Genomic DNA, 20,617 nt, shown 5'->3' with positions numbered 1-20,617 from the left:
AAGTTTTTAGTGATCCTAAAGATCTTTATTAGCTTGAGGCTAGAACTTTGTTGGAAGGTGGCCCTCCACACACTTTAAAGTAAAGGTTCTTTATTAGCATCTATGGTTCCATGAAGAACCTTTAATATCTATGAAACCTTTCCATTCTACAAAAGGTTCTATGTGTGAAGATCATTTTAAATGAAAAAAATGGTTCTTTTAAGAACAGTTCACTGAAAGATTCTTTGGGAAACTGCAAAACCCTCTTTTGGAACAATATTTTTAAAGAAAACCCTGGGTATTAAGACTTGTATAGCTTAATATAACGTAAATGATGTCTTTTACTGAAATATCTATTAGAAAACCCATGAAAGATTTACCTTATTTAGAAAAATCCACATCGTTTTATACATATTTTGGACTGTGGGGGTGCCATTGTTTCAATGGCATGAAATGGTTGCCCTCGGGGAGCTTCTGGCGCTACCAGTTGCTATTTTTACTGCAACACAACTCTAAATACATAACTATAAATATAATACTGATACGATGACCACAGATACTAAAAGAGCTTACAGGTGGTGATGGATATAAGCATATAGGCATAAACCAAATGGCATGCCATTGATTTCTCCCACAAGGAGTTTAAGACCAAACGCCTCTGGATATCGAGTAAAATCCACGTTGAGAAACTCCTTCAGTGGCTCCAGCATCATGAAAAGTATCGTGAGAAGAACTCTTTCAGTAGCTGCGGTTTACTAAAAGCCTCAAAGACATCAGAGTGAAAGTGGAGAAAACAAAGACTCGGGTCTTGAAGGCCATTGCAAACTGAAAGTCTGAAATTTTCGTTCGAAATTTTTGCACGTTAAAAAATAAATACGACCTCACGTTATGTCAATCGAGTTTACACACTGCCTCCGAAACTTTCGTCCGTCATAAAAAAATTCGGATTAGGTTCGATTTTCTGCATTTTCGCATCTGTAACAAGCATTTTGACAATAAAGAATGACAAATATGGAAAAAAAAAACAAAGACATGCATACGAAATTTCAGACTCAAGGTGCAATGACCTTTAGGAAGTTTTATTCATCCACAGCAATTTTCCCACTCTTTTCTCCTGTTCTTATCGACTTATCACTAGGAAAGCAGTGAAGTACATTGCTTCTACTGTTGCCCTTTGACTGACAATTACAACCAAAAGCTGCACAATGTGGCATTGTATCAGTTATTTATTTTCCAGGTTGTGTATTCCAGGTTGTGTTGTAAAAATAGCAACAGGTAGCGCGAGGGAAACCATTCCACATCATCGAAATAATGTCACCCACATAGTCCAAAATATGTATAAAACAATGTGGATTTTTAAAAATAATGTAAATCTTTCATGTCACTACATATTTCCATAAAAGACATAATTTACCTTATATTAAGCCATACAAGTCTTAATACCCAGGGTTCCCTTTAAGAGTGCAGGAGAAGGATTGGACACCCCTGACCCCTGGTAACTTTAAGATACTAATATGAATCCTTTTGGATTTACTACCACACCATTTTCTGAGAGTCCAAGCCCCAACAGTTTATATTATTTGTTGAGCCCCATCAATCATGTCCAAGGTTCAGGATTCTCCCCATGGCTACAACTTCATCACCTTAACAGTGGTAAGAGTTGTATTCTCCTCATCATTTGTGCAGTCCAAGTCCTCATCCTCTCCATCCTCTTCGTCAAGTTGGAGGCTTCCAGAAGAAAAGCGCATGCGTGCCAGCGGACCAGAATGTACCACTTTACCTAGTGCAGGAAAGTAGGGGTAGAAGGTGTCTGAATCTGAATCACTATAAGTACCTGTGCCGAGAACGCATAAAGAAGTGGGTCTCTCTGGAAGAGGGGCAGGACTTAGAGGAAGGTAGGTGGGCCTGGTAGGAATCTGGTGTCGAGAAAGATGCGGATAATATCCCAGCGGACGATACTCGGATGCGTAGGCAGCGGCGTTTGAGGCAAGTGTAGGTCGCTGGAATTTGAAGTCTGGTTGGCTTGAGGCTCGACGCGGCAAGCCGGTCTGAAAGGTGGAGTCGTCGCTGTAATGTCCCGCTTCCACTCTACTCAGGTCCAGTTTCCTATTCAACCCAGCCCTAAGTCCTAGTCCTCCTCTGGGGTACAATCTTGATTCTCCCTGGCTGGCGAGATGGACCCTTTCCTGCTGCTTCTGTAGTTGTGGCGACAAGCAAGAGGACGGAAAAGACGAGTGAGCAATTTGTCTGGGCAAGTATTGCAGAGGCATGTGGTTGTGATGGGTTTGAGGGAGGCGGTCTAGAGATGAGGACGTGTGGTCTTGCAGTAGGTATGGGTGAGTGGCAAGAGGAAAAGTTGGTAGGACTGGGTGAAACTGTAGATGGGGCGTGTTAGGATAGAGAAGCACAAGATGCTGGGTGCTTGGAGACAATCGTCTCTTCGCCTTTTGTCTCTGAGGTCCTCTACCACGATGTTCGGCTCCTGATGTGGAAAGGGAGCGGAGCTTGGGCGAGGCAGAATTGCTTGAGAAGGCAGGATTTCTTGACAAGGGCCTGGATCGTTCCAGCTCATTAGCGAACATGACTTCCACAGCGGATAGGCTGCGCTTTGCTATGCCTGTCTGTTCGCTGTGTTGCCCGGCAACGGTTGGGTCTGGAGGTAGATGCTCATACAGCTATGTGAGGAAGAAACAAATGTGAGAAACACGATCCAAAAACACATCCGAAATGGAAGTAGCTAGTACAATACCTGCTTAGAGACGTCAGTCAATATGTCAGGAGACGATCTGCACTGTCGAGTGTCATATTCAGACTTGCAATAACTCCTGAAAAAAATGCAAAACAGGCTGTAGATGCAGTGAAAAACAAACCCTTACAGCACTGTCCAATTCCCTAAAGGGTCTATTCTTGTAACTTAAAGGTGAAAATGTTTCACACATTGCAGTTTAAAGTGCAAAGACAACTTTCTCCCAGAAAAAAAGTACAACAGCTATCACCATTTGCACTTATTTGTGACCCTGGACCACAAAACCAGTCTTATGTACCACAGGTATATTTGTAACAATTGCCAACAATACATTGTATGGGTCAAAATTATCGATTTTTCTTTAATGCCAAAAATCATTAGGATATTAAATACAGATCATGTTCCATGAAGATATTTTGTAAATTTCCTACCATAAATATATCAAAACCTAATTTTTGATTAGTAATGTGCATTGGTAAGAACTTCATTTGGACAACTTTATAAGCAATCTTAATATTTGTATTTATTTGCACCCTCAAATTCCAGATTTTCAAATAGTTGTATCTTGGCCAAATATTGTCCTATTCTAACAATCAACGGAAAGCTTATTTATTCACCTGTCAGATTATGTATAAATCTCAATATCAAAAAATTTACCCATATGACTGGTTTTGTGATCCAGGATCACATTAAATATACAGATTTGTACCTGAAGTGTATAAATTAGTACCTAAATGGTACATATTAGTGATTTTTTCTGAGAGTATAAAAATGTAAAATCTGTGTATTTGATATTGCTCTGTTACTTTCTGTCCCAAACTGTGCTACTGATGTGTACTAGTGGTCTAGTGGACTTGAAACGGTCATCACTTGTTTGGTCATGATACTGTAGGGTTAGGTTTCAGATGTGCCTTCACGAGGGCCTTTTTTTGAGTGGTTCAACACAGTAACGTTGATTCAACGATTGTTAGCTCAGGGCTACCCAATTGTCTAATCCAACAACAGATAGCTAGAGTGTTTAGGAAACAATTGTATGATATTTGCTATTCTGATGCACAAATGTATCCCCCCAGCATACAACACTCAGCATAACATCTCACCTTTCAAAAGGCAAATGTTTCTTGTCTCCAGAGCCCACACACTCCAGTAGTTGCTTCTGTGTCCTGCCACTACAATATCACAATTGTAAAAATAAAAAGAGATAACTGTTACTGATATGCAAACAGAAAATACGTATCAAGCCTTGTTCATACAGACAGATATTTGGATTTCCTGCCACCGGATGCCCTAACTTCATTTGAGGGCTGCATAACTGGCCATAGCTTTTTTTTAAATTTGACCTGTTCAAAGGTTTGGGGTCAGTAAGATTTTTAAATGTTTTTGAAATAAGTATTTTATCCTCATAAAGCTGCATTTATATCATCAAATACAAGATGTAATATTGTGAAATCTGAATTTTCAGCATCAATACTCCATGTTCAATGTCACATGATCCTTAAAAAAAATCATTCTAATATGCTGATTTGTTATTCGAAAAACATTATTAGTGCATTTTTTGTGGAAAAAGTGCAACTGTTTTTTTCAGGATTCTTTGATGAATAGAATGTTCCAAAGAATAGAATTCATTTGAAATAGATTTTCTGAAACAATGTCCTAACTGTCATTTTTTGATAGATTTAATGCATTCTTGTGGAACAGCAGTATAAAACTTTTGAACAGTACCTTATATTACTGTAAAAAACAAGATGCTATTCTATTTTGGCAATTAATCAGTTTTTGTGCGGTTGAATATTCTCATTTACATATAAAATCCAGCATCCATCATATGCTGAACATAATCAATGATTGTCAACACATGAATCAAACTCACTCAGAATGCTGACAGTTTCTGACAGTTTTCACACCTCATTTTTATTATACTGCTGTATGTGGGCAGAGATATATCACACAGAAGACTGAAATTACTCACAGTGACATTAACTACTGCATCTTGCCTATCCTTGGTGTTCATTCGCATCAAGTTAAATGTTTCTCAACTTTGTCATATTGTTAGACACACCCACTTTATGTTACCAGTGGTTACTGTCCTCCGTTTCGCCAGTTACCTTGCAGAATCTGCAATTTTTTTATTATTTTATCAAAATAAGAGGGATCATGCAAAATGCATTTTATTTACTATTTAGTACTGACAGTATTATATGTATTATATGTATGTTTAGGTCAGTACTGAATAAAAAATAACATGCATTTTGTATGATCCCTCTTATTTTGGTAAAATAATTAACATATTGCAAATTCTGCAAGGTGTATGTAAACTTTTGACCTCAACTGTATCATTAGCTCTCAATAAAGTCACTGTCAGGGTGAAAGCAATTTCACACACATAAACCAATGACTAATGTCTCTTGTTGTGTTTAGCAAAGAAGATTGGAGATTTAATATTCTCATTACAATTTCTCAGAGGGTTTATGAAAGATGGTTAGGAAGGATAGCACAGTATTAGTAATAAGTATTAGACAACTGGGGCATCTCACTGCATTCCATAAAATCTCTCTTTCATGTACCTGTATCTGAAACTGGATCCTTTACTGGACAGAATGGACTTTTGATGTGACTTGGGCTCTTCGGCAAGTCTGAAGAAAGCATGATACTCCACACACATCTTCCAGAATGCCTTGCACACATCTCTGCTGGCCATGGAAAACTCAACAGTGTCTCTCCTTGAAGGCTAACACAATAAGAGTTGAATGACGGATGAGGATATAACTAAGCATTTCATGCAATATTCATTTTGTTGATTGTTAAACCATTTTCAGCCTGAAATTAAATGTATTCTTTATGCTAGCTTATTAGAAATACATTCCTATATTTATGGAAATTGTGGAAAGAAATTTTACCCTCTCATTGGTGTGGATTATTTAGGATGATAAACAAAAGTAGTGCATCAGCCTTCTCGCATTTTACGTTGTTTATCTTTCTTTTTTTCTATCATGATGTTGTCTCTCATGACGAATTGCTCGTGCTGTTCCTCATTTGTAAGTCTGCCAGCTATGTATATGTGTGTGCTAAATGACTAAATGTAAATCTAGAAGTCAGCACAATCATTGCAGATATAATATATGAAGAAAAAAATTATTTCAAGTGTTGCTGAGGAACTATTGTATACTTTTCCCCACAGATTCCAATGTATTAAACAGCTGTTGCTATGGAGGGATTGTTTGTGTCTCACCCCAGTCTCAGTGTGGAGTTTGATAAGGAAATGTTTCCTCTTGAAGCTTAGCTTTCGAATCTTGGCCCAGCTGAAGGTATTAATCTTTGTGTTTCCCTGATAAGAGTATAAACGTAAGAGAGAGTTTACATTTCTAAGCTGCATTTAAAGTTATTGTGTATAGGCTATATATGTGACACTGGACCACAAAACCATCATAAGGGTAAATTTTTTGAAATTGAGATTTATGCATCATCTGAAAGCTGAATAAATAAGCTTTTCAAGATGTATGGTTTGTTAGGATAAGACAATATTTGGCCGAGATATAACTATTTAAAAATCTGGAATCTAAGGGTGAAAACAAATCTAAATATTGAGAAAATCACCTTTAAAGTTGTCCAAATTAAGTTCTTAGCAATGCATATTACCAATCAAAATTTTTTTGAGTTTTTATATATTTTTGGTAGGGCATTTACTAAACATCATCATAGAACATGATCTTTACTTAATATCCTAATGATTTTTGGCATAAAAGGAAAAGCAATAATTTTGACCCACATGTATTTTTGGATATTGCTACTAATATACCTGTGCTACTTAAGACTGGTTTTGTCATCCAGGGTCACATTTTTCCAATTAGAAAGCTAAAGTGTCCACATATATTTTCGTACAGTACCTGAAAAACGAGTACTCCCATATGTGTGACAGCGAGGTTGATCCTCATGCCTTCTCCATCATGGGCAGGGTGAGGGCGGATCCCATACATGTCCATTTTCCGGGCAACCTCCAGCAAATGCACATCTGATTCAGCAGGAGTGTGACCTCTAAACCCATAAACCAAATTATGTAAATGGCCAAAATTAAAGATTCAGTGACTAAGTCTGTCCTGGCATATCATGTTAGATTCAGTGCTGGGTACTAACTAATTATATGTAAACTGGATTATGTAATCAGATTCCTAACACTAAACACTTGAAATTAGATTACATTTTAAAATACTCATATTCAGACTGATTAATTGCATGATTATTACATGGTATTGTTTATACCATGGCACAAAATTATGAAATAATTAATAATTAGTTTCTCCCTAATTCCTGTTTTTAATCTTTTACATTTTTCTTTCTAAAAAGGCTCATTGCTTATATACACTACCAGCCAAAAAAAAAATTCAAAGATTTTTAAAATCTCTTCTGTGCACCAAGCTTGCATTTATTTGATCCAGCAAAGCAGTAAGGTTCTGACATATTTTTACTATTTAAAACATTATTTCTGTGTGATCAAAGATACATTTTCAGCATCATTACTCCAGTCTTCATTGTCACATGATCGTTCAGAAATCATTCCAATATAATATAATATAATATAATATAATACAATATAATATAATAATTATTATTATTATCAGTATTTAAAACAGTTAACTACATATTTTTTCAGGATTCTTTAATGAATAGAAAGATACAAAGATCAGCATTTATCTGAAATAAAACGCTTTTGTAACATTGTACACTATACCAATCAAAAGCTAGAAGTCTGTATAATTTTTTTTTAATTATAGAAATTTTTGTTTAGCAAAGATGCTTTAAATTGGTCAACAGTGATGATAAAGACATTTATAACGTTACAAACGATTTTAATTCCAGATAAAAGCTATTCATCAAAGAAACCAGAAAAAAATTTACTCAACTCTTTTCAACAATAGTAATAATAATATTTTTTTGAGCAGCAAATCAGGATATTAAAATGATTTCTGAAGGATCATGCAAATGGAGTAATGATGCTAAAAATTCAGCTGTGAAATCACAGGAATAAATTACCTTTTAAAATATATTCAAATAGAAAACAGTTATTTTAAATAGTAAAAATATTTCAAAATTGTACTGTTTTGCTGTACTTTGGATCAAATCAAAATGCAGGCTTTGTGAGCAGAAGAGACTTCTTTAAAAACATTAAAAATCTTACGGTATATATGCATGTTAATCGAAATATTATCATTCTGGTATACATGCATGGTGTGCAGCATTGTTACCTGTGCTTTTTGTGAAAGCGAATGATTTTGTGGTCCAAGTATTCTTGGTTTGGCACATATTGCTTATTTTCAAGATGATGAGCATCCAACTCATCGTCATAATCCCCGATTTCTGCTACAAATGGGGAAAGAGGAAAAACTGTAAAGTTTACATGAAAATCAAACAGATAAGACATGAAAGCTTTGCATTTTGATAGCATGCAAACTTTTAAATGAAATGAGAGGAGCTACCTTGCAGTATATGAGACACCAGCAGGGCGGCGCTGTTGTCATTACAGGTAAGGCTGCCATTTGACAGATCCTGTTTGATCTGAAGGGCAAACAGATACCTGTATAAAAGAGGCAGCAGTCAGACTGAACGCTTATTACCTATCGCCATCTATTTATCTGTCTATATATCAGATCATCATATGCATGTAGTTTACCTGGTTAAGCTTCTCTGCAGTTGTCCAGGGTCAGGAGGGAAAAACTTCACTATAAAATGGAACGCCATATCACTGGTATCTATAGGTTGAAAGCAAATTACTTATTTGACCCATAAAATGGGTATTAAAGGTGCAATGTGTAATATTTAAGAGGATCTCTAGACAGAAATGCAATATAGTATACATAACTATGTTTTCAGGGATGTATAAAGACCTTACTTAATGAACCATTATGTTTTCATTACCTTAGAATTATCAGTTTATATCTACATACACCGCGGGTCCCCTCACATGGAAGTCGCCGTATTGTTTCTACAGTAGCCCTAAACGGACAAACTGCTCTACAGATCGCGTTTCATCAATGTTGTTCTAGCGGAAAAACACTGACACAATGATGAACAAGTAACTGAAATATTCACAATAACATCGTTTTAGTTAATTATTAAGTAAATATAATTACTTAATTTACGTTTTAAAAGAAACCTCATTACTCTTTGCTGTCTAAAACGACGACATCTTAATCCCGTGTGGGCCACCGTAGCTTCTGTAAAGGGAGGGGTGAGCGGTGGACGGGAGCAGTTGGTTGCAATTCACAATCTCACCACTAGATGCCGCAAAAATCTACACACTGCACCTTTAAGGCTACTTCATTAATAATCCTAAATGCAAAGGATGAAGTGGATGAAGATAATCTAATGGTTAAGCATCTGTGATTGTAAATAAAAGGTTCAATCCAAAACAGAACTGAATTATTAATTGGCGAATACTGACTTCTGAGATTACATATTCTTACTAGGGTCTACAGTAAGCATCTAGTGTAGGGAAAAGTGGGGTAAGATGCATATACAATAACCCGCAGATCTATACAGGTGGAGCTGGGGAAGGTGAAGGGCTGCGTATGCAACATGAGCCAAACAGCTTGTGCCAAGTAGTTTAACACTGATGAATATCATCAGTTTTCATTAACAACCCATCAACCTGCACCATCTGTTGTTTTATGACAGAACTTGGCATTTATGTCAAAGTATTTGGTGGAAAAAATGGACCACTAAATTATTGAATTACTTTTTATGAAAGCTATTTTATAGCTTAATGAGATGCTTTATAATGACAGCAGATACCCTAAAATATGGCTTTTCTCCATGCCTAAAATGAAACCTAAACAAAACTGGCACATCATTACCCATTCACCACTAAAATAACAAGCATTTGCTGAATAAATAATGATTAGGCCTAAAAATTAACCCTGTTACAAGATGACTACTATGAAACTTACTTTTGATTTGCTTAGCCACTGGTTTCAGGAGTTCAAGCCAGACCTGTAGAAGAAACATTATCTGATTTCATTTGACAAGTGGATAAAGCAACATTTTCAAGTGACAGTTCACCCCGAAAGGAAAATTCTGTTATTTAGTTTTCAACCGTTCCAAATGATCTTTTCTTTCAAAATCAAATTTGAAGTCATTTTCACTAATAATTTCGCCAAGCAATGAGCTATTAACAGCTGCGATGAGATCAATGACACAGTGAGGTGATCAAATCAGTCCGAATTGCTTCTGACTCACTGCAAAAAGTCTGGCGGATGTCTAATTTTCAGTGAGTAATGACTATATTTCAATTTGGAATATCGTATGGACCACTTTATGACATCTTTTTTGTGATTTCACATCCTTGAAAGGCTAGACTCTGTTGTTTAGAATCAAACTCTGTTATTGACGTCATTGACAGGTCAAAGGTTTTGACTCACATAGCTGCCAGTATGGTGACGGAACTCCAGGCCAAAGTACTCTTTCTCCAGCAGCTTTAGATGACCACACACCTTATTGAAGAAATCAGAGCCCTGAATCTTTCTCTGTGGGAAGATGAAAAAGAATAACTCACAGAACAGAAATGGAAATGCTTCCAAATTGATTGCTGCCTGCATCAGTGTTAATTTTGAGTGATGCGACTGCAATGTCACTGTGAAATTACTCCCCAGATTTGCTTCTTTCTTCCATCTCTATTACTTGATGCGGGTGGTAATGAGATGAGATTTGAGCAGAATGTGACTCTTAGAGCAACTTTCTCTGGTAATTGAATCTGCAGCAACTGAAAAGCTCAAACAGAATTATGGGAAAGTCAGATGCTCACTGAGTCAGCCTCAAAATACAGGGTTGGTATCTGATGAGTGTGTTTGTGGGCACATATGTGTGTGAGGATGTGTTCTTGAACCCTGTATTTACTGTGACAGCGGGGCATTGAACCTCCCCATTATCTTGTCAAAGACAAGGAACATGAGAAGAAGATAGAGGGATAAAGTCTGGAACAAACATGAGATAGAGAGGTTGAAACATAGACCACAGTATAAAGATAGATCTGTGACTCTCACGGCAGGGTAAGATATACAGACTTTGTAAATACTTGTGAAGACATAATGAATACTTTCTTGCTCTGTTTATTTCGAACAAATAGGATTTTTAACTTGGAATCATCATTGATCACACACTTTAATTCAGCGCTAGCTTTACTTGGAGTCCAGGGAATACATTCTACATGAAAACACAGAAAATGTGGAGTGGTGTTTGACTGTGCAAAAGCTGACACCATGATGCCAGGTAGCAGTGTTATTTTAGTATTACTTATATACTATTATAGTATTTGAATTATGTTTTTGATTTCGTTTAATATTTGTTTTAGTAATTTTGTTTTTAGCATTTGGCATTTTTATTAGTTTAAATATATATATAAAATTAAATTAAATTAAATTAAAATAAAAATATATAAAACTAAATATGACTTAGTTTATTTTCTAGTAGTTTTAGTACTTCAACTTACTGCATTTTAATGCAATGCAACATTTAAAAGTTTTGTTTAAGTTTAAGTGTAAGTATCTTCTAATATTCAGATTTATTTCAATTAACGAAATTAAGGGGCTTTCTAAGCTATTAAAACAAATGAAAACAGCCTACCTACCTGGTTGGAAAAAAAAAACAGCATCTGCTGGTTAGATATGTTTTGAAGCATGTCAGCTGGTTTTAGCTGGTTTAAGCTGGTCCTGAGTAGGAGCTAGTTACAGTTTAAGTCAAAAGTTTACATACACCTTGCAGAATCTGCAAAATGTTAAATATTTTACCAAAATAAGAGGGATCATTCAAAATGCATGTTATTTTTTTATTTAGTACTGACCTGAATAAGATATTTCACATAAAAGACGTTTACATAAAGTCCACAAGAGAAAAAATATAGTTAAATGAATAATAATGACCCTGTTCAAAAGTTTACATACACTTGATTCTTAATACTGTGTTCTGAATGATCCACAGCTGTTTTTTTATTTTGTTTTGTTTAGTGATAGTTGTTCATGCTCATGTCTTTTTACACTGAGGACAACTGAGGGACTCATATGCAACTATTACAGAGGTTCAAACGCTCACTAATGCTTCAGAAGGAAAAATGATGCATTAAGAGCCAGGGGGTGTAAACTTTTGAGCAGATTGAGGATGTGTAAATTTTTCTTATTTTGCCTAAATATCATATTTTTTTTCATTTAGTACTGCCCTTCAGAAGCTATAGAAGATAATTATGTGTTCCCAAGAAAACAAAATAAGTTAAATTTACCCCCCGGCTCTTAATGCATGGTTTTTCCTTCAGGAGCATAAGTCAGTGTTTGAACTTTTGTAAACCTTTTTTTTTTTTTTACTGTTTTCTCTTGTGGAGTATATGTAAACATCATTTATGTGAAATACCTTTTTCAAAAAATAACATGCATTTTGCATGATCCCTCTTATTTTGCTAAAATAATTAACATTTTGCAGATTCTGCAAGGAGTATGTAAATTTTGACATCAGCTGTACTTAGGACCAGCTTAGGACCAGCACATGACCAGCTTAAACCAGCTCAGCTGTTTTTTCAACAGGGTAGTCCCTAGTTGTTTTCCTCTTTTAATGTAAATTAATTAAATGTTCCACCTGTTTTTGAGCTAATCCCTGCTGAGTAAAAAAAAAAACAGCTAAAACCAGCCCGTGGTTGGCCGTAAAATAAACATAGCTGGTTTAAGCTGGTCAAGCTGGAGTTCAGTTGGTTTTAGCTAGCTGGTCAGCTGCTCTAGCTAAGACCAAGCTGACCAGCTAAACAAGTGGTCAAAGCCCCCTCTGAAGGAAGACTTAAAACCAGCCAACCTTCGGCTAGTTTCAGTTTGTATTTTTAGCAGGTATACAGCTCTCCTCCACAAACCACACAAATCTGTGGTGTCATTAATTTCCATATACTACTTAGGCGTAGGAAAAGCATTAATAAACATAACCTTAGTGTTAAAAATAATCATAGCAAGCACCACTAAATATGCTGAAATTACATTCTCTTGGCCAAGTATCGATTGAAATAACAGATAATCGCTCTACAACCTCTTTCCCTCTGATTTCTTGTATTTTTCACTACCTCTTTACTAATTGCCTGTTTCGCCTGAGGATGTAGGGGAATGCTGGCATGCTCTCTGGAATGAGGCCAGGACAAGCTTCTGTTCAGTGCTGGCCACGATATTTACCCCTATTCAGACACACACATGCCTCACGGCCACTAACTAACTCACTCACTCTCTGTCTTTTTTTCTGTCTATCTCCCCAACCCCCTGATTTTATATCTCACCTGCTTTTTCCAATTGGTAGGACAAGATTGTGCTGTGTAAAAGCAGTGAAAGCCCCCAGGCATGTACACACACATACACACACAGCATCCCCCATGAAGCAGAAGCAGCAAGCGGATAATGGGACATCAAATGATGCTCCTTTACAAGGAAAACACAGCTGGACCAAAAGTAAGACACATACTCACACACACATGTTGTGCCCTACACCTACCCTACACCTAAACCTAGCCCTCACAGGAGATTGTGCACACTTTTACTTACTCAAAAAAAATAAAAAACAAAAAACTCATTGTGCATGATTTATAAGCCTGTTTCCTCATGGGGACCTAAGAAATGTCCCCACAAGGTCAACATTTACTAGTATTACTATCCTTGTGGGGACATTTGGTCCCCATAATGTGATAAATACCAGGTACACACACACACACACACACACACACACACACACACACACACACACACACACACACACACACACACACACACACACACACACACACTCAGTTATGTGGTGACATAGAATATATAGGCCTAAATGAATTACTTATTTAATGAGGAAACTTTTATTTAAAGTAAATAAGTGGTTGTGTATTGCTGTGGTATAAGCTGCACCATACATTTATACATTAAAGAAACTCTTACACTTGTGATTCATACAGATAGGAAAAGAAACATTACAAAATGTAATTATAGGGTGGACTTGTTGTCACACTTTTTTACTTCAATGAATATTTCACAGGGTAGGGTTATTTTTGAACATCAGCTACAAAAAAAAAATGTTCACTGAAGATATTCTGCTCTTTTGTGACACAGTATATGGGCTAAAACAAAACATTTTTGAACAATCTCTCAAACACAAGTGAAAAAGGCAACATAAATAGTCGGGAAACAAGTAAATATTTATGTGACAACTTGCCCCAACCTGGTATTTAAGAGAACCACTGCTATTGAAACAAGCATTTGTGAACCTTATAGTCCCCATGTGACAACTTGCCCCGGTGTGTGTATATATATATATATATATAATTTCTTACCTCCACCTCGAAAACTCTCTCGCTGTCGTCTAAAAAGATAACGCGTAATCGCAGTTTCTCATTCTTGTTCTTCTTGAGCGCAGCTGTTCTATTGACAGGTGTCTTTAGCAGCTCGAACTTATCACCCATCTTCTATGCGTCCGTTTAGGGTTTTAGCACCACACTTTACTTTTACATCAAGGATAGAGGGTCCATATTGTGAGATATTATCCGTTTGATGCTGTAGTGAGGGAGTTGTGTGCGGCTGTCTCGTGACGAGTGTCCACGCATCCTGTTCTTAAACTGAGCAGCATCAGCAGCACTACTGTATCTGATCAGCTACACCACAAGCGTCACAATAAACGCGAGTCTCTCTAACGCATAATCGCCGGGTTTTTAATGCTGTTAACACAATTGCTGGCGTAAAATGTTCGTTTGGTTAATTAATTAATCGTTGCAGACGCTGAATACAGTAATAGAAAAAGTAAACGAAAAAAATGCACCACATCATTTTATATAACATAAAATTATATTTTGTATATGAAACAAAAATGTATATATGGAAAAAATTGATATAGTGTCAGGTAAACTTGCAAAATTTGGGCTACAAAACAACAAATGCACGCAGAACTTGTAAATGATTACATCTGGATTACGTAATCAGATTCCAAAAATAAAGTACTTGCAATTAGATTGCTCTTAATCAGATTACAGTTACTTTTTACTTATTTATTGATTACATGATTACATAATATTCCCACTGTATCAATAAATTATTTATATAATTTATTTTATAAATTATTCTTGTAATAATGTATTGATGTATGATACATCAATAAATTATTTATAATTTATTGCTTCCCTCTAATTGTTATTTTCAACTTTTAAATGTTTCTATTTAAATTAGCCTACCGCTTATATAAAACTTAAAATGTCTTCCAATTTTGTGGACATTCACACAGAGACCTGTCAGTCAGGTCATTTCAGGTTTAAGAAGGGTCATTCTGTGTCAAATCAACCAAATTTTAGAAATGTGCCAGGCTCAAATTTATGATTTTGCTCATTTTTTTTTCTGAAGAAAGATAAACATGTATAGTGATGAAAGCCAAAATATTAAATGTCACGAATGAATTGTTCTGATAGAAGTAAACAAGATATAATTCTAATTTCAATATTATTTATTTTTCAGATATTGTTCTTTAAATAAAATAAGTATCTGCTTTACACAAAGTGACCAATATTTTGTTTTCAACCACTGAAAATTGGTCAAATTTAACAATCTGGACATACAGCCTCATTGACATCCCCCATATCTCACGGGACAAGGACAAAGAAAAGTTAATTAAGAACTAGAATCTAAAATCATATTGTGATATATTTAATACTTCTTGAGTTATAGGCACGCAAACTTTGGGAAAAAAAAATTCATTGGACTCATTGCACAGGTATGTTCAATGCAGTTGTCTTGACAGATGAAAACGAGATACATCTTTAGTTTCAATGTTATTTGTTCTTTTTTTGTCTCATATTTTTGCTAATTGACCCACGTTTGGTTTTTGACCACTATAAATGTGTGCAATTTAACAATTTACTCCTGGAGCCATAATAAAATTCCAACATCTCTGGAATTCAAATTCTGTTTCCCCAATTTTGAATGGTCACCATTGGCACATAATGCAACAAAGATTGTTAAAGTCAACAGATTTTACTAATAGAACTACCATTTTGTGTGTAAAAACATTTGATCCTTCCATCTTTCTAAAGTCATTTTTACCTCTTTGTAATTTGGCTCTGAATCTCAGGTGAAAATTGTCATTTTGGCCTCTCTCTACAAGATAACTCAGTAAATATACATCTATGACATTTCATATTTTAGCTTTCATCACTATCTGTGCACGCCACTGCTTTTAAACACAATAAAATTCACACATTCATGTTATTTCTTATTATTATCTACATGTAGATAATTTCTTATTAGTATTTACATGCAATGCAAGCATTCCCAAACTCTCCAAAACTCTATTCCCAAATAGGCTATATTTACTTGAAGTACTCCTGAGATTAACAAAAAAATCTTATTAAGTATCATATTTGCATGCTCACAGTTCCCAAATAATTTATTTTAATCTTACCTTTTTTAGGATTTAATTAATTATTTAATACATTTAACTCCCAAACCCCCTGTAGTTCCTTTATGAACCCCAAATTCGGAAACCTTGTTGTTAATTACAACGAATAGAATATATTTTCTTAGTCTTTGTATTTTTATATCAATGTGGTACAAAATTATCCTATTTAAACCAATATGATAAATGAGTTAGGTCAAAAGTAATCGAAAAGTAGTTAAAATGTAGTCTGATTATATTGCCTAAAATGTGTAATGTAATGGATTATACTAACTACAATTTTTGTCATGTATTTTGGAATCAGTAACAGTCTACAATTTGTAAGTAATCTACCTAGCTCAGTATGCAGTTTATTAATAACAATATTTGTTTGCCTAAATTATTAGGTTTTTTTTCTTGGTAAATGGCTTCTTTTTCATTTTTTTGTTTTTGTTTTAACAATACACCTACCTTGAGAAATATTTAATGGAGTGAAATGTGACAACTAGCCCTATTCTTCCTCAATGCAAAAGTAAGCTTATGTGTGAGACTTCCGGTTCATTATCCGCTTTGTAAGAAATAATGAGAAGAATAACAACATGGTAAAAAACGGTAAAAGTGTTTGCACTACAAACCAGTTTGCTCATAATTGAGTTAACACATTAAAATGATATGGATAGACACACCAATTTGCAATATCAAGTAGCAAAACAAGCTATTTTGGACAGCTAAAAATAGCTTGAGGCGGATGGCACCTGAAGCCTGAACAATTTACAAATGGCTGCGCCCACTCTTATGGGAAAGAAAAAGACAGATAAGACCTGTATAATCTGTAGCATGAAAAAGACGGTAAAAGCCATTAATTTCTCCGTTTACGACAAGATCTTTAATAGATCTCTTAACTAATTCTAGTTCAGAGAAACCTCGTCAGCTGCAACTCGTAATATGCACCAGGAGGTGGCAGTATTTCCTAATGAATTCCAAAGCAACGACTCCAGTAAAAACAAATGCTGTAGGCCCAACTGTAGTTTCATGTGTGCAAATAGCGTATACAACTGTGCGAGGAGAGATTTAACAAGGTATTAAATATGTCAACCTCTCAAAAAACGTCACACAACGGATCTGTTTCTCTCGTCCGCACCTTTTGTGCTCTGTATTCCTCGGCAGGTGAATGTAATCTCTTGTTTTGATACGGCAGAGCGGAACCTGTAAGGGGAGCTGAAGCTGGAGCTCTGCTGACCAGCTGCTACTGTTCCATCACACATCATCATCATCACCGGCCCTGTTTGATTTTCCGAGCACCTGTCGGTCTGTGTGTTTTCCACCGTGTACGGCGGCTGAGAGGTTATCTGTCTCTCCGACCACCTTAACCTGTAAACTACAACATCTGGAGAAATGCTGATTTCTGCTATGATTTTTACAAACATTTTGTCACAGAACAGCAGCCTAACGGTGCATTCACACTGGCACGTTGCGAGCGGGGCGAAGCGAGCGTTTTCAATTCATTCACATGGAAGTTGCGCGTAAACGGTCGCGTGGTGCATTTTGGGATTGGAAGCGGCGCGGAGAAAGCGTTGAGAGCAGCTGAGAGCGTCAAAAGGTTGGGCATTCCTCAACTTTATGCAAATTTCGAGCGCAAAACGCCGGCGACAACCAATCGCTGTGAAGAGTAGGCAAGGCAAGATTATGACGCGTGTTTCTGAAACTGGTGGATTACTGAGCTGAAATCACATATTATTGAAAAAGTCAAGCAAAAGTAAATGTACTTTGCATGTTTTCATTATGTGCTACAGTTTAGTTTTCGAACCGCCGTTAAAAGAAGACAATGGAACATAAATAGGGTGTGAACATTGTTTTTCAGAGGTGTGCTCAGCCCTAAATTAGACACTCCCCAAAGCAGTGGCGTTGTAGCGTTGCCAGCGGCACTGAGCGTGGATTTGACGCTGTAGTGTGAACGCACCGTAACGTTAACGGTAATTTAGGGCTGAGCACACCTCTGAAAAACAATGTTCACACCCTATTTATGTTCCATTGTCTTCTTTTAACGGCGGTTCGAAAACTAAACTGTAGCATATAATGAAAACATGCAAAGTACATTTACTTTTGCTTGACTTGTTCAATAATATGTGATTTCAGCTCAGTAATCCACCAGTTTCAGAAACGCGTCATAATCTTGCCTTGCCTACTCTTCACAGCGATTGGTTGTCGCCGGCGTTTTGCGCTCGAAATTTGCATAAAGTTGAGGAATGCCCAACCTTTTGACGCTCTCAGCCGCTCTCAACGCTTTCTCCGCAACGCTTCCAATCCCAAAATGCACCACGCGACCGTTTACGCTCAACTTCCACATGAATGAATCGAAAACGCTCGCTTCGCCCCGCTCGCTTCGTGCCAGTGTGAACGCACCGTTAGGCCCCGATCACACCGAACGCGTTTTTGCAGTTGGAGGCGCCTCTTCGCTTCGCGTCGGGCGGTTATTAGCCTCCACGTCATGCATTTAAAATCCTTTAACGCACGGCAAACCGTTGATTATCCCTTACATAGAAAACAGTTATTTTAAATAGTAAAGATTTTTCAAACTTTTACTGTTTTTGCTGTACTTTGGGTCAAATAAATTCAGGCTTGGTAAACAGAAGAGACTTCTTTAAAAAACATTAAAAATCTGTCCAAAAACCCTTGACTGGTAGTGTATTAGTTTTAGGTGTCAGAGAACATTCAAAAGTAATATTCCCATAATGTTTGCAAAATTATCAAATGGAACATTCCTATACTGTTGTCTCTAATGTTCAAATTTTTATTCTTTATTTTAAGTAAATAAAATATTGCAATTGTAAAAAAATATATAAAATCAGAAATAAGGGTTTCCTAACTTAATAAGATAAGACAGAAAACTTTCTTAGAACAATTTTTTGTTAGCTGGAGATTGAGTTATATGACAGCTATGAATGCCTTTTCACTTTATCAGTATTGCACGACTGTTTCAAACACCTACTTCACATGCCCTGTCTCTGGGTTATGTTCTCCCAAAAATTTTGTACAGTGAGACTATTTTTTTTTCCTTGACAGTAATGGTGGAAATGTTAAAGATCTGTTTGTATAGTCAAGATTTTTAAAGGGGTATTTACACATAATGACTTCACATTATGTTGATAAGACAGCTGGCCAAGTGTGAATGCCCTCCAAGACTTCTGCAAGATATCTGTAATAGAAGTGCATGTAGATCTAGTTAAAAAAAATAACCCTATCCTAAAAAAACCTTCACTGAAGTAAAAAGCTTGCTTCACCTATAGCTATCTATTGATGTGTGTAAATGGCAAATTGTCTAATCCATTTGTTTCTCCAATCTTAAACTTTTTATTCCTTGTTATTACTCATTTTCCACTTGAAAGATATAAAAGCACAAATGCCCAGAAAGAGTTACTACAAAATGTCAAGGGTGTCATTTGGAAAATGTCATACACCGCCTGGCATGAGAAGGGTGATATATTTTAGAGCTCTTCTGTTAATTTAGTAAGCAGTCAGTGGTCCTCTGGTTCATCTCACCCTGGGGGTCTGAGAAAAAATAGACACTGGAAAAGGTCTAAACCATTCCAGCCACTTTGCCCTTGATGATTCATTCACCTACACACTCAAATCCACGTATTTAGCCAAACATCTGCCTTAAACTGTCTTCCCATTAGCTAATTCCCTATGGTTGCTTTTCTTCCCATTTGCACAGATGTCGTTTAAAGTTTAAGACCTGCATTTTCTCTTGCTTCTGGTGGTTCAGTTTGCGTGGTTTATCATTCTGCTTCTCAAATTCACACTGGGTGTTTGACATCTAATGTTACTGGACTGAAACATTAATTCATGCGTTCATGACCTCAAGGATAGATTATTGTAATGCTTTATTGGGTGGTTGTTCTGCACGCTTAATAAACAAACTCCAGCTGGTCCAAAATGCAGCAGCTAGAGTTCTTACTAGAACCAGAAAGTATGACCATATTAGCCCGGTTCTGTCAGCACTGCATTGGCTCCCTATTAAACATCGTATAGAATTTAAAATCTTGCTAATTACTTATAAAGCCCTCAATGGTTTAGCTCCTCAGTACTTGAACGAGCTCCTATCGTATTATAGTCCTTCACGTCCGCTGCGTTCTCAAAACTCTGTCAATTTGATAATACCTAGAATATCAAAATCAACTGCCGGCGGCAGATCATTTTCTTATCTAGCGCCTAAACTCTGGAACAATCTACCTAACACTGTTCGGGAGGCAGACACACTCTGTCAGTTTAAATCTAGATTAAAGACACATCTCTTTAACCTGGCTTACACATAAAATCATTAACACATTTCTATAATTCAAATCCGTTAAAGGATTGTTAGGCTGCATTAATTAGGTCAACCGGAACCGAAAACACCTCCCATAACACCTGATGCACTCGTTGCATCGTAAAAAGAATGGCATCTACGCTAATATTAGTCTGTTTCATTCTTATTCCGAGGTC

At 36.3% G+C, this 20,617-nt stretch overlaps 1 protein-coding gene across 1 annotated transcript; it reads right to left on the bottom strand.

Annotated features, from left to right (window-relative positions):
• Positions 1-425: 425 nt before the first annotated feature.
• Positions 426-17,559, bottom strand: LOC141336945 (FERM domain-containing protein 7). The gene is given in 13 exon segments (XM_073842668.1): positions 426-2,654; positions 2,729-2,804; positions 3,826-3,894; positions 5,290-5,453; positions 5,955-6,050; positions 6,610-6,757; positions 7,966-8,080; positions 8,197-8,294; positions 8,391-8,469; positions 9,667-9,709; positions 10,138-10,242; positions 17,274-17,357; positions 17,359-17,559. Coding segments are annotated over 13 exon segments (2,325 nt in total). The 3' UTR covers positions 426-1,607.
• Between the last annotated feature and the right edge of the window lie 3,058 nt (positions 17,560-20,617).

This window comes from Garra rufa, chromosome 6, assembly GCF_049309525.1.
Source record: "Garra rufa chromosome 6, GarRuf1.0, whole genome shotgun sequence".
Taxonomy (NCBI): Eukaryota; Metazoa; Chordata; class Actinopteri; order Cypriniformes; family Cyprinidae; genus Garra; species Garra rufa.
The sequence above is the reverse complement of the archived record's forward strand: the minus strand, read 5'-3'. Positions and strand labels throughout refer to the sequence as shown.